This window comes from Theropithecus gelada, chromosome 11, assembly GCF_003255815.1.
Source record: "Theropithecus gelada isolate Dixy chromosome 11, Tgel_1.0, whole genome shotgun sequence".
NCBI classification, from domain to species: domain Eukaryota; kingdom Metazoa; phylum Chordata; class Mammalia; order Primates; family Cercopithecidae; genus Theropithecus; species Theropithecus gelada.
The window spans coordinates 106,065,100-106,083,866 of NC_037679.1; the positions used below are offsets into that span (position 1 = coordinate 106,065,100).

General features: G+C 37.7%; 1 protein-coding gene across 2 annotated transcripts in view; it reads right to left on the reverse strand.

Moving 5' to 3' along the window:
* Positions 1–4,360: 4,360 nt before the first annotated feature.
* LRP6 (LDL receptor related protein 6) overlaps positions 4,361–18,767 on the reverse strand; it is a 149,646-nt gene continuing 135,239 nt past the window's right edge. Inside the window, exons 18-23 of one of the 2 annotated variants that reach the window (XM_025402140.1) lie at positions 16,734–16,970; positions 15,695–15,805; positions 10,149–10,379; positions 8,745–8,881; positions 8,014–8,111; positions 4,361–5,663 (exon numbers count right to left, since the gene is read on the reverse strand). In XM_025402140.1, the coding sequence (XP_025257925.1) occupies positions 5,369–5,663; positions 8,014–8,111; positions 8,745–8,881; positions 10,149–10,379; positions 15,695–15,805; positions 16,734–16,970 (1,109 nt within the window). In that variant the 3' untranslated portion in view covers positions 4,361–5,368. The remainder of the gene's footprint in view (positions 5,664–8,013; positions 8,112–8,744; positions 8,882–10,148; positions 10,380–15,694; positions 15,806–16,733; positions 16,971–18,767) is intronic. The other variant, XM_025402141.1, reaches the window with a different exon arrangement.

Genomic DNA, 18,767 nt, shown 5'->3' on the forward strand with positions numbered 1-18,767 from the left:
AGGCTATTTCTTATTCTTGTTCCCAAACACAAATGCTGCCAGCACTGAACGAAGCAACAGCCCTTCGCAAATCTCTTGCACAGAGTGATTGGCTGATTGATTTAGATACAGGGTTTCACTCTGTAGCCCAAGGCTGCAGTGCAAGTAGCGCAATCACGAGTCTTACTGCAGCCTCAACCTCCCCGGCTTAAGTGATCCTCCTCCTTCAGTCTTCCAACTAGCTGGGACTATAGGTGTGCTAGCAGAGTATTATTTAAAATGCAAACAATAAAGCTGGGTTTTGTTGTGTCTGAAACAGTCTTATTTACATCACAGCAAAGCACAACCAGCTACTGTCTAAATTTCTTGCTGAAAAGAAAGGACAGACACTTTTATTTTTCCAGTTTTATTATAAAAATCAACATTTCATTTGTTACAATTCAGCTTATTTATCGTAACAATCAAAAAAGGGGTTTTATACAAGGTATTTTTATACAGTTTATAATTAAAGCACTTATTTTACAAAAGGAGGGAAGTGAAGAAGTGGACAAGGGCTGACCAAATGTTGGCCATTATAATATAAATACATCCTTGCAAAGCACCATCGTACCAAAGTCGATGAACAAGAAACACCAATTGACTTTCAGACAATGACGAAGATTAAAGCTTAAGGGAAAAAAAATAAAGGAAAAACATCTGAAAGCAGCACCAGATCCTTCACTTGCAAATAAGGCTAGTCCAGTTTCATCTTCTCGGTATTCTCTCTACTTTTTAACATTTTTCCTTACTAACCCATATACTTAATTTCATGTAATATTGGATTTAATCAGACTTTAAAATTTTTCCCTTTAATACCCATATTTAGGCATTAGATATATAGAATATATATCTCTATATAAATATCTCTATCGCCCATCCTGCTTATATTTGATTAAAAAACAAAACAACCAAAATGGACAGTTAAGCAAAAGCATGTTGTCTATAATTCTTTGGTGTTGCTTCTGGGCAAACTCTAAGTGATGGTGGGAAATCTAACCATTTGTTAGGTCTATACTCTGCTTCTAAGTAAAAGAAATCATTTAGTTTGTAATTCTATCTGTATAGTCATGAAGATTTTTTTCAGCAATAAACTCGAATGCTTTATGAAAAAGAAAAACAGCAAAGTTTACCTCAATTGAAGGAGGGTGAAGGTAGAGTCAGTAACTGATTAACGTAAGACTCCACCTTCCACTCCACTCAGGTACAGGCTTTATGATGTAGATCAAGTCAGACAATAGCTTGAGAGTATGCATTTACAATACTTATAATTTAATTTTTTTAAAATTATAAATGGTATAATTTTATACTTGAGGTCCAAAGTCTTCTACTGTAAAATGTTGAGAATTTCAAAAGCTAAATTTTGAGACTATTATAAAATGGTACCTTCCCAAAAGTCAGAAGCCACACATGCACGACAAGTACTTTATAAAATCAGCTTTCTCTTGGCTCATTTTAGGCTTAAGAAATACCAAATAAAATTAAATTCCTTGAGTTTAAGAATTTTGATACTGTTTTAAACAACACTTGACTATAAGCTTCTTTAGGACTCAGTCCACACTTAGTGTATGGTCTCATCTGTAGGTGCCCAAATATTTGTCCAACCACTGACAACTGGTCAACACACTCACATCCTTACTCTAGATAAACTATGGATGCCGTATGTAGACTGAAGCACCACTCATTTATTAAGAGCTGACATATTTCGGATGTGAAAAGTCCAAGATTTTTGTTTCTGAATCTTGTTAGATACATAATGATAACCAATATGTAATTCCTATGGCATGCAAATCAATGAAGTGGGACAAAGTTTCCCCTACAAGAAATAAAACAATTCAAAATATGACATTTCTAAGAATCTAATCTAGGCAGCGGCAGCCTGTTCACTGCATAGAAGTAGGCTTGCTTAAAGCATACCTCTTTTAGTCTCTATTATGACTACTGATATCAAGTCACATAAATAAACACATTTCATTAACACACTAGGTAAGCCACAGCTAGTAACTCTGCAGGAAGTATTCTTCATTAATAGGGCTTTATAGCAAAAGAAAAAGATGATCCTCCAAAACTGCTACCTAATACAGATGGTGGCTAGTTTTATACCTTCAATAATGAATGAGTTTCCTTCATATAAATTACTGACTTCAGGGTATTTTTAAATGATAAAGAAATACAACCCTCAAAATCATCTTAAAATTGTACTGCCCAAAGCCCCTTCCCCCAATTACTGGCCTATATTAGATGAAAATGTACTTTAAAGTCTTCATTTCTAAATACCTATCATCTCTGTAGAATAGCTGTTCTCAAACTTACTGAAGAATCAGAGATCTCTTGGTAATGTATCACAAGGTATTTTTATGTTAAAATTAAAGTACATAATCTTCTGCTAAACAGACATCTTGTGATATGCTGTAAGAGTGGCAGAAAGTGCCAAAGGCATAATAAAATTTCATGGAAGAAAAACTAATAGTGAGAAAATTCTATCCACCAACTCTGTTTTTTTTCCTGTGAATGTGCCATTATCTGACTTAAGCAAACAGAACTCGTTAAGTCACTATTCAGAAGATCACGACTCGTTGGAACCAAGTCCAGGCCTTAGTTAAAAAACACCACTTCAATGCAGAAATAGCTTACTGTGGTGCCCACAGAGTATGTTATGCTCAAGTTTATTTCTTGGATAATTTTAATCACATCAGTTAGTGCACATATTTTAGGACACATGTTCAAAATAAATACTTTTGCATATAACGAATCTAAGGAAACATTATTCATTTTCCCCCTTGCACAATGAATTTAATATGTCAAATTTAAAAATCCCTTTTCTTTTTCCCCCCTAAGTTGTGGTCTCATGTATTTCCTCTCGACTTTTCCAATTACAGTGCGTGTTTAATAATCAATATACAGTTTACTTAAGCTTAACTGTCCATGTAACCTAAGGGTGAATAAATCTTTCCAAATTTGACAATTCTCTCATTAAAAAGTACTCCCAGAAATATTAAGAATCCATCTCATCTACCCCAGAAAGAGAACACTGAGATTACGCTGAACTGCCTTCAAATAATTTTAAACAAATTGGCACACAAATTAGTATTTTGAAGAAGAGGTCATTGCCATCGCAGTGCAGGCGTGTGGACTGAGATCCAACAAGGCAATATTCTTCTTAGTTTATTAGAGTGCAAGTCCCCACATGGGAAGTCCACCAGATTAAGATGCACATTTAAAAATGTAAACATACAGAACTGTCAAATTCTAACTGACACGCAGGTATTGCTAACCTTTCCATCTTCATTTAAGCACCAAGTGCCCCCGTGAATCACAGAACCCAAGTTCAATGTCCATTTTGTCTGACACTGTAGGCACTTAGTTCCAGCAACAGCAAGAGTTCATGCTTGTCTAACTGAAAAGCAGGACTCTGACAGATTTACCATTTGCTTCTATGCAAAATCAAGTGCACCTGATTCTTACAGTCTCCAACAGTCAGCATTATTCTGAAACCACAATTTTATCTTCAAAAACTTTACTTAGGTATTTCATGAACAGTTACTTCACCCTTGCCAAAATTCTGAATCCTTTCTTCCACTGTTTTCTCTTGGGCCCTGAAACCCAGAGAAGCCTTGGCAAGACAGAATTAAAAAAGAAAAAAAAAATTCAATAATTAACTGACCAACACCTCTTAAGCTAAAAATACATTAGTTTAAAACCATTCAATTTTAGCAGAGAAGTGCTAGACATGTGTAAAAAGCAGGAAACTGACTTCTGGCAAGGTGGCAGAGCAAGTGCTAGAATCATTCCACAGGTCAGCCCTGATAGCTGAAGATGTAGCAGCCCTAGTACCATACATGACAGCAGGTCAGGCAGATCACAAAAGAGGCTTCCATTATTCCCTTCCACCCAAATTCTGACAGCTGAAAAGTTGTTTGCCTTCTCATTTAATTCTCATTGTTAAATTTGTTAAATTATCTTAATCCATAATGGGTAAGAGAGGATCCACATAAAAATATGAGGTGATTATAAGAATAATTTGTGGATAATTTGAAAACAGCCTAACATTCACAGTGGGTAACAGAAAGATATTAAATTCATGTCACACATTAGAAGAGGTATGTATGTAGACATCATTCTGAGAAAAACCGGCCTAAAGAACATGAAAACGTCACAAACTGTTTAATATAGGGCAAACCCTAATAAGAAAAAATTATTTTTAAATAGATTGTCTCTAACCAGAACATATTTAAATGTTTTACTCAGAAAAAAAAAAAAATATATATATATATATAAATGATTTCATACTGTGATATATGCTGAAAGTAGTGCAAGGATATATGATTAATTTACAACAAAAACATAATGGTTAAGTTTTTAATTCTTAAACATTGTCTATATGTGTTGTAAAAAGACATTTTAATGAGCATTAAAACAATCTTGGAAGAAGAGAAATAATATGTCTAACTTTTGATCATTATGCAAAAACAGCTGTCAAATTGAAGAGCTAAGCCTACTGGGGAATGGAGCTAGAAGAAATATTAAAATCAACTTGAATTTAGAAAATTCCATTTAGTCAATGCCTCAGCTTAAAAAAATCATGGTATCTTAGCCAAATGACCTAGCTGGGGGAGGCAGCAAGGTAAACATAGAGAAAAAATTCATTTTAACAGAGGTATGGATTCTAAAGGTAGGGACAGAGACTTGCACACACACACAGCTTCATGGCATCTTACCTCTGGCTGATCTCTCCTACAACAGCAACACCCAGAATGGGTTTTTAGAAGTATCTATCTTCCTCACTAACACTGTTGGATTCCTAGAGAAAACAAAGCCCTTCGTCCAAGGTTAGTATTAATTCCTTTTTTTTCCTTTCATGATTTCGTACTTGTTGGCCCTCAAATGTTAGTTAACTGAAGGCTAGCTGGCTACATCCAAGTATCTATGGTTTGCTACTCTGAGATGGACTTAATTTTTCTTCTTCCTCTTTTTTGTTTTTGGTATCAATAAAGCCCAGATATTCCTGGTCAGTGATGCCTTTATAATTCCTGTTTCCTTTGTACTCAGTTGCTTCACTGGGTTTAAGGCATGCTTTGTGTATTTAGTTTGCAAAAATAAAACTTTTAGTACAAATTTATTTTTTTATACAAACTTTTATGGCACAAGCAGCAAATCTGCTGTTTTAAGAAAATATATAAATATCCTTTTCTTCTGTACAAATATCTCCAGTATTCCCTACCCCATTTTATAATTTTAACTGTACATGGTCTGCCTCATCCTTCTCTAATAGCTCCCTCCCCCCCTCCAGATCTCAACCAAATTTATATTTACATTTTTACGTTGGAGGCAGTCAGAGGAGGAGGGCCCCTCCTCAGGAGGAGTCTGTACAGGGAGAGGGTGGCGGTGGGTAGAGGTGATGAGAATAGCTCCTCTCTGTGTATGGAGAAGGTGGGCAGCTTTCATAGTTCTCCTCTGCCGACAAGTATTGGCTTCGGGGTGTGGGAGGTGGGGGCACAGGTTCTGAATCATAGTTCAAGTCACTGGTATAGCCCTTGGCTGTTGCCACTGAGGTCATTCTCCGACTAGGAGCATAGTCACTGTCACAAACATCTGTGCTGCAGGGTGTGGTGGGGGGTGCAAAGTGCCGGTAGCTATATGGCCTGTAGCTGGCATAGGGAGAAAATAAAGAGAAGCAGTTAGTTTTACAAAAAAAATGATTTTCCCTCTCAGAATAGAGGTATTAGATGTAAACTACACTATGAAAACAATAAGCTACTGCCATTTAAATTTACACAGACCAAGAGGCAATTTTCAATGGCAGATTCACTAAGGAAGACAGCATGTACTTTATTTGCAAATAAGAAAGTGGCAAGTGAAAATGAACAGGATGGAAATGCAGAGGTGAATTCAATCTAGCCTCTGGGTGTGCTCTTCAAGTTAAACTGTATCACAGAACAAAAAATGACTATTCAAATTTGTTTTGCAGTTTCATAGCCTATGGGAAGAATGGGTTTTTACATATTTTATACTGCTCAAACATGTCAGTATTTCCTCAACATTCTTTACTCCAAAATTAACCTGATGAATAATTAATTTAATGACATCTGAAGACTTTATTTCTTTCTTCTGTACAATTCTGTACAATTTCTGTACAATCCAGGCTGGATTTTGGTAGACAGCCTCAGGGGCATAACTATTCCATTACTGTTACCTTAGCAAAGGGAAATTGCTGTGGTTGGGGGAAACAGTTTTCATTCCCTGTGTATAGATAAGTACCTGTCATAAGAGCAGCTTTAAACATCAAAATGATAAAATTTAAATGCCCATAAAGAGTCAGTGAATTTTCTAATGTATATTTCAGAGGCCTAGCTTATTTCTTACACTTATTTATCTTTATAAGGGATGTACAGTTGTTAGGTTTGTAGCATTGCTAACTAAAGAAAAAGGCATTGCAAAGAGAGAAACATACTAGTGAAAATAAGATTTGACCTAAGTTCTGGCTTTTCTGTCATTTCTACTTCTATTTGTAACTTCTTATACCTGTTTACTCTAAATATGGTAAAGCTGATCTTAAACTTATCCCAAAGATTTTTTCATAAGCTTTCTCATCAAAGGATCAAGAGGATAGGATTGACTACAAGAGAAGGGGCAAAAGCAAGTTAAAAAGTGATACAACCATTCATAAAATACCTTGTGATATACAGCACCACAAGATAATATATCCCAGGAACCCAGGATACAAACCATTTGCTATCACTTGGACTGACTTCAAAAGAAATGGCTGCCATGATTGTTCACAGGTACAGATCAAACTCCTTGTTCTACTCTGTCTCCCTTTCTTACTACTGCATTTGATTAGTCTTTAACAAAGAAAGAAAGAAAGAAACCAGCCTGGGCATCATAGCAAGACTCTGTCTCTACAAAAAATTAAAAAAAGTGAGCCAGGTGTGATGACACACACCTATAGTCCCAGCTACTTGGGTGGCTGAGGCAGAAGGACTGCTCGAGCCCGGGAGGCGGAGATTGTAGTAAGCTGTGATTGTGCCCCTGCATTCCAGCCTGGGCAACAGAGCAAGACCCTGTCTCAAAATACATAAATAAATAAATAAAAATAAAAATAAAAAGGCTGCCAGAGACCAAAAGTTATGTGACACACTGAGCGAGTTCTCAAAGGCTTTTACTATCAATACTGACATGGTGTCACAGTTACTGTTTTGTTTTGTTTTGTTTTTGGTCTTAACTTTTTGTCCAATCAGGTGTCAATCCTTGGTGAAATTTCTAAGGTTAACATTTAAAAGTCCAAATACTTCTATTTTCATGAAAAAAATAAAACAAACTGAATTAACAAAATTCTTTCATGTCCCAGTTTAGACCAAAATCTCAACAAATGATGAAAGTTTTGACTCAGAGGAACAGAAATTGGGCTTATCTGGAAAATAGTTAAGCAAGAACAGTTTTTTATGCAATCATGTTTATTCTGATGACTGCCTCATTCAATTTGATTTAAAGACATGACTTTTTAAAAATAATATTTTATATCTTTTCTCATTTCTCAATTTTCAGGCTTCTGCTTTCTCTGTTTTGGCTTCCTAGAAGAAACTTGTGTCAGGGAAAGCAGCATTACAACAAATCGTTAAAACAATCAGTTCAAAGCCAAGGCTATTTCAAACAGTCTTATCTGAACTGAAATGAGAATTCTGAGTGAGATACTTTAAGTGGTTCCCACTTTATTTCTACACGAGTGAGGTCATATCATTACACGAGTGAGCTGAGATCATGCCATTACACTCCAGCCTGGGTGACAAGAGTGAAACTCCATCTCAAAAAATTTTTAAAAAAAGTATAACGTCCTGAAAGGAAAGGATTTGTGGTAGAGGCAATGTCAGTACTACCAAGACAAGATGACTAGCCTCTCTCTGGTGACCATCGTCTGCTCATTTGGAGACACATCAGGTCCACAACTAAAACACTTTCTAATAAATACTGCAACGTATTTTAGAGGAGGATGTGTATTACCTGTATGACCTATGAGTGGAAGGACTGTTTGAAGAATATCCAAATTCCATAGTGTAATGTGATCGCTCTGTGGCTGGGGATGGTGGAGGGTTCAAAATCTAAAAGAAAAATAATTAAAACATTAAAGTAACAACACAGAAACGATTAGACTTTCTTTCAACTTTTCTTCCTTATCTCTATTAGTGTTTCTTAACAATACATTATTAGCACAATTCTTCTTTTCCAAAGAATTGACCTCAAACAGTACTTTGGGACTATGGCTTCCTCATTCCCTAAGACCTCATCATGGCTAAAAAGTGCAAAGTGACAAAAACGAAAATCTGTAACCTAAAAATCATTGGTCAGCACAGCTAAGTCCTGGTTATTTAAAATTATAAGTATTTAGAGAAAAATTATTGATTTAGGAGAAATTCCAGGTGTGCTTCCTCTTTTGGGAAGTCATAAAATGAAGGTCCTAATCCCTCAAGAGGTACCATTCAGTAGTTCCACTTTTACTTGAAATGTGAAAGTAATGCCCAATGCTTTCAAATATTCTGGTTATTACACAGTAACTTAAAAGACTCACAAGCATTGGGGGGCGGGATGTGGTAAATCCTTCTTTGAGCCCTTTATGCCTAAATTTCACATTCAAAAACGACTTTTACATTACTATCACTGATCACCCACATTTAAATGAGTTAAATATCTAAGATCCTATGTATGTTGCATTCAAAGGAAAACAGACTACTCACTGCAGGGAAGTAAGTGCCTTTGGTGCTTGAAGAACTACTTGATGATGCTCCTGTTACATGGGCTCGGTCGTAGGGGGGTCCACTGCTACCCCCCATGATACTGAGGGAGCTGATCATTGATTTACCTCGAGACATTCCTAAAACAAAAGGAGGATAAAAACTGAAGACGCGTAAGATCTATAAAAATGTATCAAGCAATTTTATTCAACAGTAGGATGACAAATATCAATCAATAGTCAAGTAGTCTGATTTTAAAATAACTTACACTCTATTCCTATAATTGAAAACATTTAATGGAGAAAGGAAATGAATGTTCTCTAGAAGTGAATGCTTCCACTGAAAAAGCTGGCCTAGAACAAAGCCAAGAACAGCTCCCACCTTCTCCCTCCCCTAGTAGAAGCACAGCTATTTAAAATAAGGGCTTTTCAACGTCTTGGAGGATTTGAAAGGATTGTAAAGGGTAGAGGTTGTGAAGCAGGGTATGTTAAATAACAGACTTGCTCAAAAGAAAACAAAAAACATTTTTTAGGGTACAAACAACATATGAAAGAGTATTTTTTCATCTAATGAATATAAATGTTTCTAGAATCAAAACTACCAGTGCTAAAGAAGAAATTCTATTTTTTCCAAGAAGCTTCCCAAATTCCACTAACTGAAAATAGGTATGGCAACAAAGACACATTACCATTAACAGTTTAAAAACCATGTTTGTCTACTTAAGAGTTACACCCATAGTAAGTTCCTATTTTTAGAGGGTTTTTGCAAGGCACCTCCTTCTCCATATTCATTAAAAGGAAGGCTTCTTTTAACTAAGGGCACCAGAAAACATTAAAAAGAACGCCACTTCCCTAGAGCAACATGGCCTACCCAAGTGTAAAACTTCTGGCCACTCAGCTATGCCCAAACTAGCCCTTTGTCCCCTGTTAGCACATGAAGTCAGGAGAAAACATAAGACATATTCCTCCCTTCTATCATCCAGCTTTTACAAATCTTTGTTGGCTGAAGGGAGTCTTACATAATTTTTGGTCTCCTTTTATTCATGGGCTCCATAGTACTAGAGTTCCCTGGTGGTGAACTTAAAGAACCTGTGGTTTATAACTCTTTCACTAAATGACTGGCTGATTCACCTTCTGTAGCACGCATCCAGAATTGTAGTCAGAGAGGCTTAGAGCTTGCATATGTATTTGCTTTATATGCTCTGACAATTTCTACCAAACCATATCTAAGGCCTTCTGTGTAAAGAGAAGGTGCTAATAGTAAAAAAGAACATTTGTTCTTCTAATTGTTTAAACTCAGAGTAATATGGTTTCAAACAGACTCTAGGTAGTATTCTCTTCCACAATGGAAACCTGGCAGTCTTGCAGGACCAAAGACTTGATTCTCAATGGATCCATTCTGACTCACCTGGAAGAGATCCTGACAAAGAACTTGGGTGTGGCACATAACCAAGAGGCACAGAAGCTGGTCCATGAACTACATAGTCATTAGTCATGGTTTCCCCATCTCCCTTCATACGTGGACACAACATCCTCTGGCAGATAAAGTATATAGTTCCAGACACAAAAATGGTGACAATTACTCCAATAACAGAACCAACTGTATTGGTGGCCTGTGGTGCTGGTTCTTCAGTTGGATCTACAATGAAGAATGCAGTATGGTTATTTAATAGAAAAAACAACTGTACATTCAAAATAGTAATCAAAAAGAGGGCTTGCTAATAGGAATGTGAAGCTATAAGCCTAATGAAGATAACTCATAAGCACTTTTCTTTTTTATGAATACATACACACCACGCCCCAAGGACATATGGAATAAATGTCATCATTAGGAATCAAAATGGGGCCGGGCGCGGTGGCTCAAGCCTGTAATCCCAGCACTTTGGGAGGCCGAGACGGGCGGATCACGAGGTCAGGAGATCGAGACCATCCTGGCTAACACGGTGAAACCCTGTCTCTACTAAAAAATACAAAAAATTAGCCGGGCGAGGTGGCGGGCGCCTGTAATCCCAGCTACTCGGGAGGCTGAGGCAGGAGAATGGCGTAAACCCGGGAGGCAGAGCTTGCAGTGAGCTGAGATCCGGCCACTGCACTCCAGCCTGGGCGACAGAGCGAGACTCCGTCTCAAAAAAAAAAAAAAAAAAAAAAAAAAAAAGGAATCAAAATGAACTACCCTTGAGTGAAGACAGAAATAAAACAACAGGTTGCAAAGTGTAATTATAAACTGACAGAAACAAAGATGGTAAATGAAGTACAGATTTAAACACCATTAAGAAGCTTTAAATAAATAAACAGATAAAATCCATTCTACTTCATTCTATATACCATACAAATGAACAAGGTTATTCCAAGATTTCAGGAAAAAATTTATGGCCAGAAGGGATAAACCTAGGCAAGTCATCAAATGTTTTACCTGGAATGGTGAAGAAGCCAAAATCAGCTCTGAGCACATGTTAGATTTTAGATTTGAATAGTGACATGTAGGCCTGATGAATGACAACTGGAAACTAAAGATGAGCCTTAGCTCTCAAATCCCCTATGCTGCTGGCCTTCAGGCTGTCTAGTTGCCTAAGACCAAGGAACATAAGGTCTTTAATACCTGATTAATGGAGGACTCACAAAGAAAGGCCAGATTGCCAGAAGAGGACACTTGCCCCAGGGATTCACCTTCGCTGCATCCCTGAGCTACCTGAGGCTTTAAGAAGCAGAGGCCATCAATATCAGAGGTAGAGGGAAAGAAAGTGAGCTTATCAAAATTAGAGCATTACTCTTTCTATTCAGAGGGAAAATTCTTCCATTCTGAACAGTTAAATTTTATCTCACAGTTGCAGATCCTTTAAAAAACTTCCTCCTGCTTCATCTTACCTCAAATCTCCCATCCATATAGCTAAACTCATCCTCTGACAGATTATATGAAAGAAATGCGTGAAAATGACATCTCTAAGTTACATAATATGTAGGGATTATCATTTACAAATTTAGTCTGTGGAATCTGAGGCATAGACTCTTTCTAGTCCTTGAGAACAACCGTCTCATCTTTTCATTCCTTTTTAGTGCCTTAACATTCCTTTGCAATGCCAAACTTCAAGAAAGAAAAGTTTACATTCACTACCCTCAATTCCTAGTCTCTGGGTCACATTGTAACTCCCTGAAATCAGACTTCCACCCTTACCACTGCACTGAAACTGTTCTGGCAACAAAGTTCTACTATTTGCCATATTCAATATATTCCTCATTTCACTGACCTCTTTACACAATACTGCTGGTTCCTGTTTTCTCTTAAAAAAATGTCTTACTATTTCTGATTATTCTTTCTCTGTTTCCTTTGTTGGCTTCATTCTCTTCTGCCAGCATCTTAAGTGCAGGTCCTTCCCAGAGAGATTTCTATCTATCACCTACTATTTTCCTCCTCGGCTTATTGTCCTGGGAGAGTCTATCTACTGCCACAGCTTTAATTATCATCAATAAACTAAAGAGCACCACATCTCTCTTCTGAGCCACAGTTCCTTATAGTCAACTTCCTGAAGAGCTTCAGTGGGATATTCCATAAGTACCTCTCAGGCAACATCATCAGTCACCATCATCAGCCATTTCTCCTAGATTCCAGGGGTAAAGAGACCATAAATGAAGTCATCTAGTATAAGATAATAAAAAGTGACGGGGCTTGTGGCAAAGTACACGCCTGCCTAAAGGCATTTCACGTAAATTAAACATCACATCAATCAAACATTACATCTGCAGCCAAGATGTGGTATGGTACTTTGGTTTTCAGTTCCTGCTATGTATCCCATTTAATGCCTCCAGTCACTCAATGAGATCTGTGGGCCAACTTAAACTTATCAACTATATCTAAGTGGTTACCAATTCCTCTTTATTCTACTTCTGAAATAACTCCGAAATCTGTTCTCTCCTTGCCACCCCCACTCCTCCTCCTCATGGTTTAGATCTTTATCAATCTTCTGCCTAAACTCTAATAGCTTCCTCTTTAAATTACAGGCTGCAAATCATTCATAAATGGTGAGAATGATTTAGTGGGTTACAACTAGCTTTGAAAAAATGAAACAGAAAAAGTCAGAATGCATTCTATATAATATGGGTAAATATTGAAGTGCTGTGTGACACCTTTTTAAATGCATGAGCTCACATCTCTGTATTCCTCTTGATGTGATCAAAAGAAGTTTGAAAGCAACCAACCTCACAGATTTCCGTGCCTATAAGCTTATCACCTCCAACCCACTGGCTTTACAGCTTCTGTATTGCTTGACCATGCTAGTGTTTCTCTTGAAATTTTCAGTGACTCTCCACTCTCCATTGTTAAAATTGTCTATTTTCTTTAGAAGAAAAGCATAGTCTTCCATGATTGTACCTTTACCTATGTTATCTCTTGCTGACACTCCTCAACAGAGCCTGTATTTTGGCAGTCCCATTACATGGAGTTTCCCAAAGGTGCCTGTTTTGCTCCTTTCTGCTTTTGAACAGTATATTCCCTCTGCCAAAAATGCAATTTCTCCACTTATCTACATAATGAACACTATTCATTGATCAACGCCCAATCTTTTTTTTTTTTTTTTTTTTTTTTTAGATAGAGTCTCACCCTGTGGCCCAGGCTGGAGTACAATGGTGCAATCTCGGCTCACTGCAACCTCCACCTCCTGGGTTCAAACGATTCTCTTGCCTCGGCCTCCTGAGTAGCTGGGATTACAGGTGCCCGCCACCAAGCCCAGCTAATTTTTGTATTTTTAGTTGAGATGGGGTTTCACAAGGTTGGCCAGGCTGATCTCAAACCCCTGACCTCGTGATCTGCCCACCTTGGCCTCCCAAAGTACTGGGGTAAAAGGTGTGAGCCAGCACACCCGGCACAACACCCAATCTTAAATACAGTTTTTCTAAGATGCTTTCCTTGATCAAGTCCATCTTTGTCCCTAAAAAGCTGACTTCTCTCTTATTTCTACTGCTACCTGTGTAGATTTCTATTACAGCACTTACACTCCATAATCAATTTATCTATTATGAGTCAGGCTATGTGTTTTTTAGGCTAAATGATATATATGTTAAATCATTTAATTTTCTTGCAGGCATCAGGCTAAGCATCATTCTCTTCATTTTGAAGATGAAGACCTGTAATTCCAGCACTTTGCGAGGTCGAAGTGGGTGGATTGCTTAAGCTCAGGAGTTTGAGACCAGCCTGGACAACATGGCAAAATACCGACTCACTAAAAATACAAAAAATTAGCCAGGTGTGGCAGTGCATACCTGTAGTCCCAGCTACTTGGGAGGCTGATGTGGGAGAATCACCTGAGCCCTGGAGGTTGAGGCTGCAGTGAGCTATGACTGTGCCACTGCACTCCAGCCTGGGTGATGGGAGTGAGACCCTGTCTCAAAAAATAAATAAAATAAAAAATAAAGGTGAGGAAACTAAAGTTTAAAAAGAACAAATCATCTGTTGGAGGAAGGAGGTAGGATTCAAATCCAGCTCTGCTTAGTTCCAGAATTCCTATTCTTACTACTATTTCAACGATAGGGGGACTTTGAGAAACTTGGTGCAGGTAGCATGTATCCTCAGCATACATAGCAGAGTGTCTACAAAAGGGCAGTAAATGCTTGTTGAATAAATGAATGGAGTCTAAGTCTTACTGAGTAGTTCCACTTGAACTTTGTAAAAATACTAGCTTAAAGTACTCATTACAGGTGAAAGAACTTTTAAATTAATCCTATCTAAATTCTATCAAATATATTTGACAGCGTAGACCTGGTTTAGGCTGAATTCCACTCAGAATTAAGTTTATCAATTTGGGATACATTATACGTTAAGGCAGGGATCCACAAGCCCCTGGCCACGGACTGGTACTGGTCCACGGCCTGTTAGGAACTGGGCCACAAAGCAGGAGGTGAGCGGCAGGCCAGAAAGCATTACTGCTTGAGCTCCATCGCCTGTCAGATCAGTGGTAGCATTCGATTCTCATAGGAGTGCGAACCCTGTTGTGAACTGTGCGCGTGAGGGATCTAGGCTGCACGCTCCTTATGAGAATCTAACTAATGCCTGATGATCTGAGGTAGAACATTTTCATCCTGACACCATTATCCATCCCCACTTGGAAAAACTGTCTTCCACGAAACCAGTCTCTGGTACTAAAAATGTTGGGACTACTGTTTTAGGGCACTTGTCAATAGTTATGAACCTTTTATGAACCTTTAAGAAACTATAGGCTATTTAGCCAAAGGTCCCTAAGTCCAGGGGTAAACGTTAGCCTGCCTTCAGGCTGCATTTTAAGAAAGCTCTTAAAATCTTCCAGCCATCGAGAAACTGGTGGAAACACTTCAAGAAAACAATGGAATACAGTTAAACACGGACTAACATTCAGAAACTAAGTTCAGACCAACTGATTTCTTTTTTTTTGAGACTGAGTCTTGCTCTGTGGCCCAGGCTGGAGTACAATGCCGTGATCTCGGCTCACTGCAACCTCCGCCTCCTGGGTTCAAATGGTTCTCCTGCTTCAGCCTCCCAGTAGCTGGGATTACAGGCATGCACCACCACGCCCAGCTAATTTTTGTATTTTTAGTACAGATAGGGTCTGGTCTCAAACTCCTGCCTTCAAGTGATCTGCCCACCTCGGCCTCCCAAAATGCTGGGATTACAGGTGTGAGCCACCATGCCTGGCCGATTTCTATGTGTCTAAATGATTTGAGAATTTTGTAACTTTGGTTATAGTAAAATAATATTTATTCTTTTCTAGTACTTCATTAAATGTTTCTGTGATGATTTCTGTGCATAAGAGAACTGCTATGTTTAAAGAATTACTGAAAGCAAAACAAAAAAACCTTCGCACAAATAATTAGCTTAATATTAATACTTATTACTTAGAAAGGAAATCTTGATAAGTAAACTTCACACATAAGAAAAAAATTGTTTAAATTCTCTGTTAAGAGTAATTTATAGATCTCAGTCCTACTTACAACAATCCAGTTCATCTGACTTGTCACTGCAATCCACATTATGATCACACTTCTTGTGTTTTCCAATGCACTGACCATTGGCACAGCGGAACTGATCAATTAAACAAAGCACTGGAAAAAAAATGTAAATAGTTTTCTTATTTTTAATATCATGTAAAGTCAAACTCTGGCAATAGTCAAAAGGTGCTTTCTGAATACAAATGAAAAACAAATTAGACTTTCAGCTGTAATTTAAATATTATTCTCTGGAGTTCCACTGGTTGAGAGGGAGAAAAAAAGAGTGGGGGAAAAAATCCAGCAGGAAATTTCCTATTTTATTATTATTATTATTATTATTATTATTATTTTAAGAAGGAGTCTTGCTCTGTTGCCCAGGCTGGAGTACAGTGGCGCGATCTTGGTTCTCTGCGAGCTCCGCCTCCCAGGTTCACGTCATTCTCCTGCCTCAGACTCCCAAGCAACTGGGACTATAGGCGCCCACCACCACGCCCAGCTAATTTTTTGTATTTTTAGTAGAGATGGGGTTTCACCGTGTTAGCCAGGATGGTCTCAATCTCTTGACCTCGTGATCTGCTCGCCTCAGTCCCCCAAAGTGCTGGGATTACAGGCGTGAGCCACTGCGACTGGCCTATTCTTTACATTAAATCTCCTCTTTCACTAAAGAATTCTAGAGAACTTGGCTGGGTTGTTTTTACCATGGGAAAGGTTAGTAAAGGAAAGTGAAGAATATAAAACATGTTAGAGTGTAATTAATAAACCCACTAATTCAGAGCTCATTGGAAACGGACTATTTTTATATCCTGAAAGCCTGGTATCTTTTAGTTTCATTTCTCAATTTTCAAAGCTTATTAATTTGTATAAATCTTATGCATATGAAGTGAACTAAAACAATAATATGAAACATGGTACTATGATCAGAAGTGATACAGTCATATGTACCGGAAAAACCCCACTGACACTAAGCCAAGTAATACTGAATTTTAAACAACTGAATGGGAAAAAAGGATTGCATGCTGAGGCACTGAGGAATTCTGGATACCTTCACAGTTCTTCTCATCTGATTTGTCCTGGCAGTTTGCATCTCCATTGCATCGGAGGGCACCATCAATACACTGCCCACTGGCACACTGGAACTGGGACTCTGAGCATACAGGACAATTGAGTTCATCACTGTGGTCTTCACATTCAGTAAACCCATCGCATCGCCAAGCCACAGGGATACAGTCAATTTCCCCCGTGAAACAAGTAAACTGCTGAGGAGAACATGTTGGAGGTTCTTCAAATGAACAAGGAGGAGGGGAGTGACAAAAACACAATCATGGTCACACAGAAGTACAAACACATACCTGAGTGAAGCTCATTTAATAATTAACATACACAAAATACTTTATAATAAATATGATTTATAACTATCTCATCTATTCAAAGGAGAAATAAAGGTTTTCACATTACTTCCTTTACATTCACTATAAACTTTTGCCTGCAAAACTATAAGGCAAAAGTTTTTTCATATATTGTAATCCAAACAGGATTATAGTATTTGCAATCCATTACAATCTCACACATAACCTAGGAATAATCACTATAATTACCAAATATTTTAAAGTTAGCCTAGCACTCAAAAGTTTTCTAGCTCTAAGGTTCTCAAAGGATAGTCCATGAACCCTTAGGGGTTCCTGAGAACTCTTTCAGGTGACCCACTAGGTAAAAACTATGTTTATAATAACATTAAGATGTCACTGCTTTTTTTTGGCTATGTTTGCACTGATGCTACAAAAGGAATAGTGAATAAAACTTGGTACCTTAGCAGACTCAGGGAAATGACAACAAACTTTATTAGTAATCACGGTACTATACACAGCCACACATGCACAGTTTAAACAAACACACAAAAAGACCAACTTCACTTAAGAATGTTATTGATGAATCAATAGAAAATTAATTATATTAAAATCAACCCAAGTGTATGCCTCTTTAATGTTCTGATCAATCAAATGGCAATTATGCATAAAGCTCATGTTGCAAACCTAAGCATGACAGTTTCTAATGGGAAAGCATTTGTTTTGAGTTGTAAATGCAACTCAAAATGGAATGTCATTTTTACCTGAAAGAATGACTGACAGGTAAATTATACAGTAGTTATTTACACTTGTCTGTTAGTGAATTATCTAAGAGAACCCATAAACTTATGATATGACCATGGGTCAGAAAACCCTGTAACTTTCCAACACAGAATATTGCAGATTACAGGTGAACATTTTACATGGGGAATTTTAGGGATTATTTAATAAGAGTCTATTATGTATTCAGCCCTACACTATCTATATTGTGTGGGGAATTAAAGTAGATAAAATATATCCATGTCCTTAAAGAGCTTTGAATTTGGTTGGGGATAGAAAGAAATTAATAAACATAAAACAAAGGACACTACTTTGAACTGCATGTCATGCGAACTGTGTGATATAGTTTGGGTATTTGTCCCCAACAAATCTCATGTTGAAATGTAATCCCCAATATTGGAAGTGAGGCCTGGTGGGTGGTGTTTGGATCATGGGGGTAGATCGCTCATGCCTTGGTGTTATCCTCCTGATAGTAAATGAATTCTTGGGAGAACCTGGTTGTTTAAAAGTGTGTGGCACTCCCTCTAGCCTACTCTCTCTCTTGCTCCCTCTTTTGCCATGTGACCTGCCTGCTCACTCTTCACCCCAGCCATCAAAGTTTCCTGAGGCCTATTCAGAAGCTGAGCAATACAGCCGGCAGAACCCTGAGCCAATTAAACTTTTCCTTTATAAATTACCCAGACTCAGGTACTTCTTATAGCAATGCAAGAATGGCCTAATACACAGTTGTATACATCTGTCAAAACTCGTTTTAATATGTACATTAAAAATAATTGTTAAATATGCAAGCAAGAAAAAAGGCCCTTTAAAAGATATTTTCAAATGGAAGATGAGATCCTTGACTCAGTTTTATCCATGTTATCATTAACATAAAGAGGAATTTTTCTAGGATTTGCCTCACTTAAAGTAACACTCTAGCACCCTGATAGGGAAACACATGCTTTTTCTTTGGG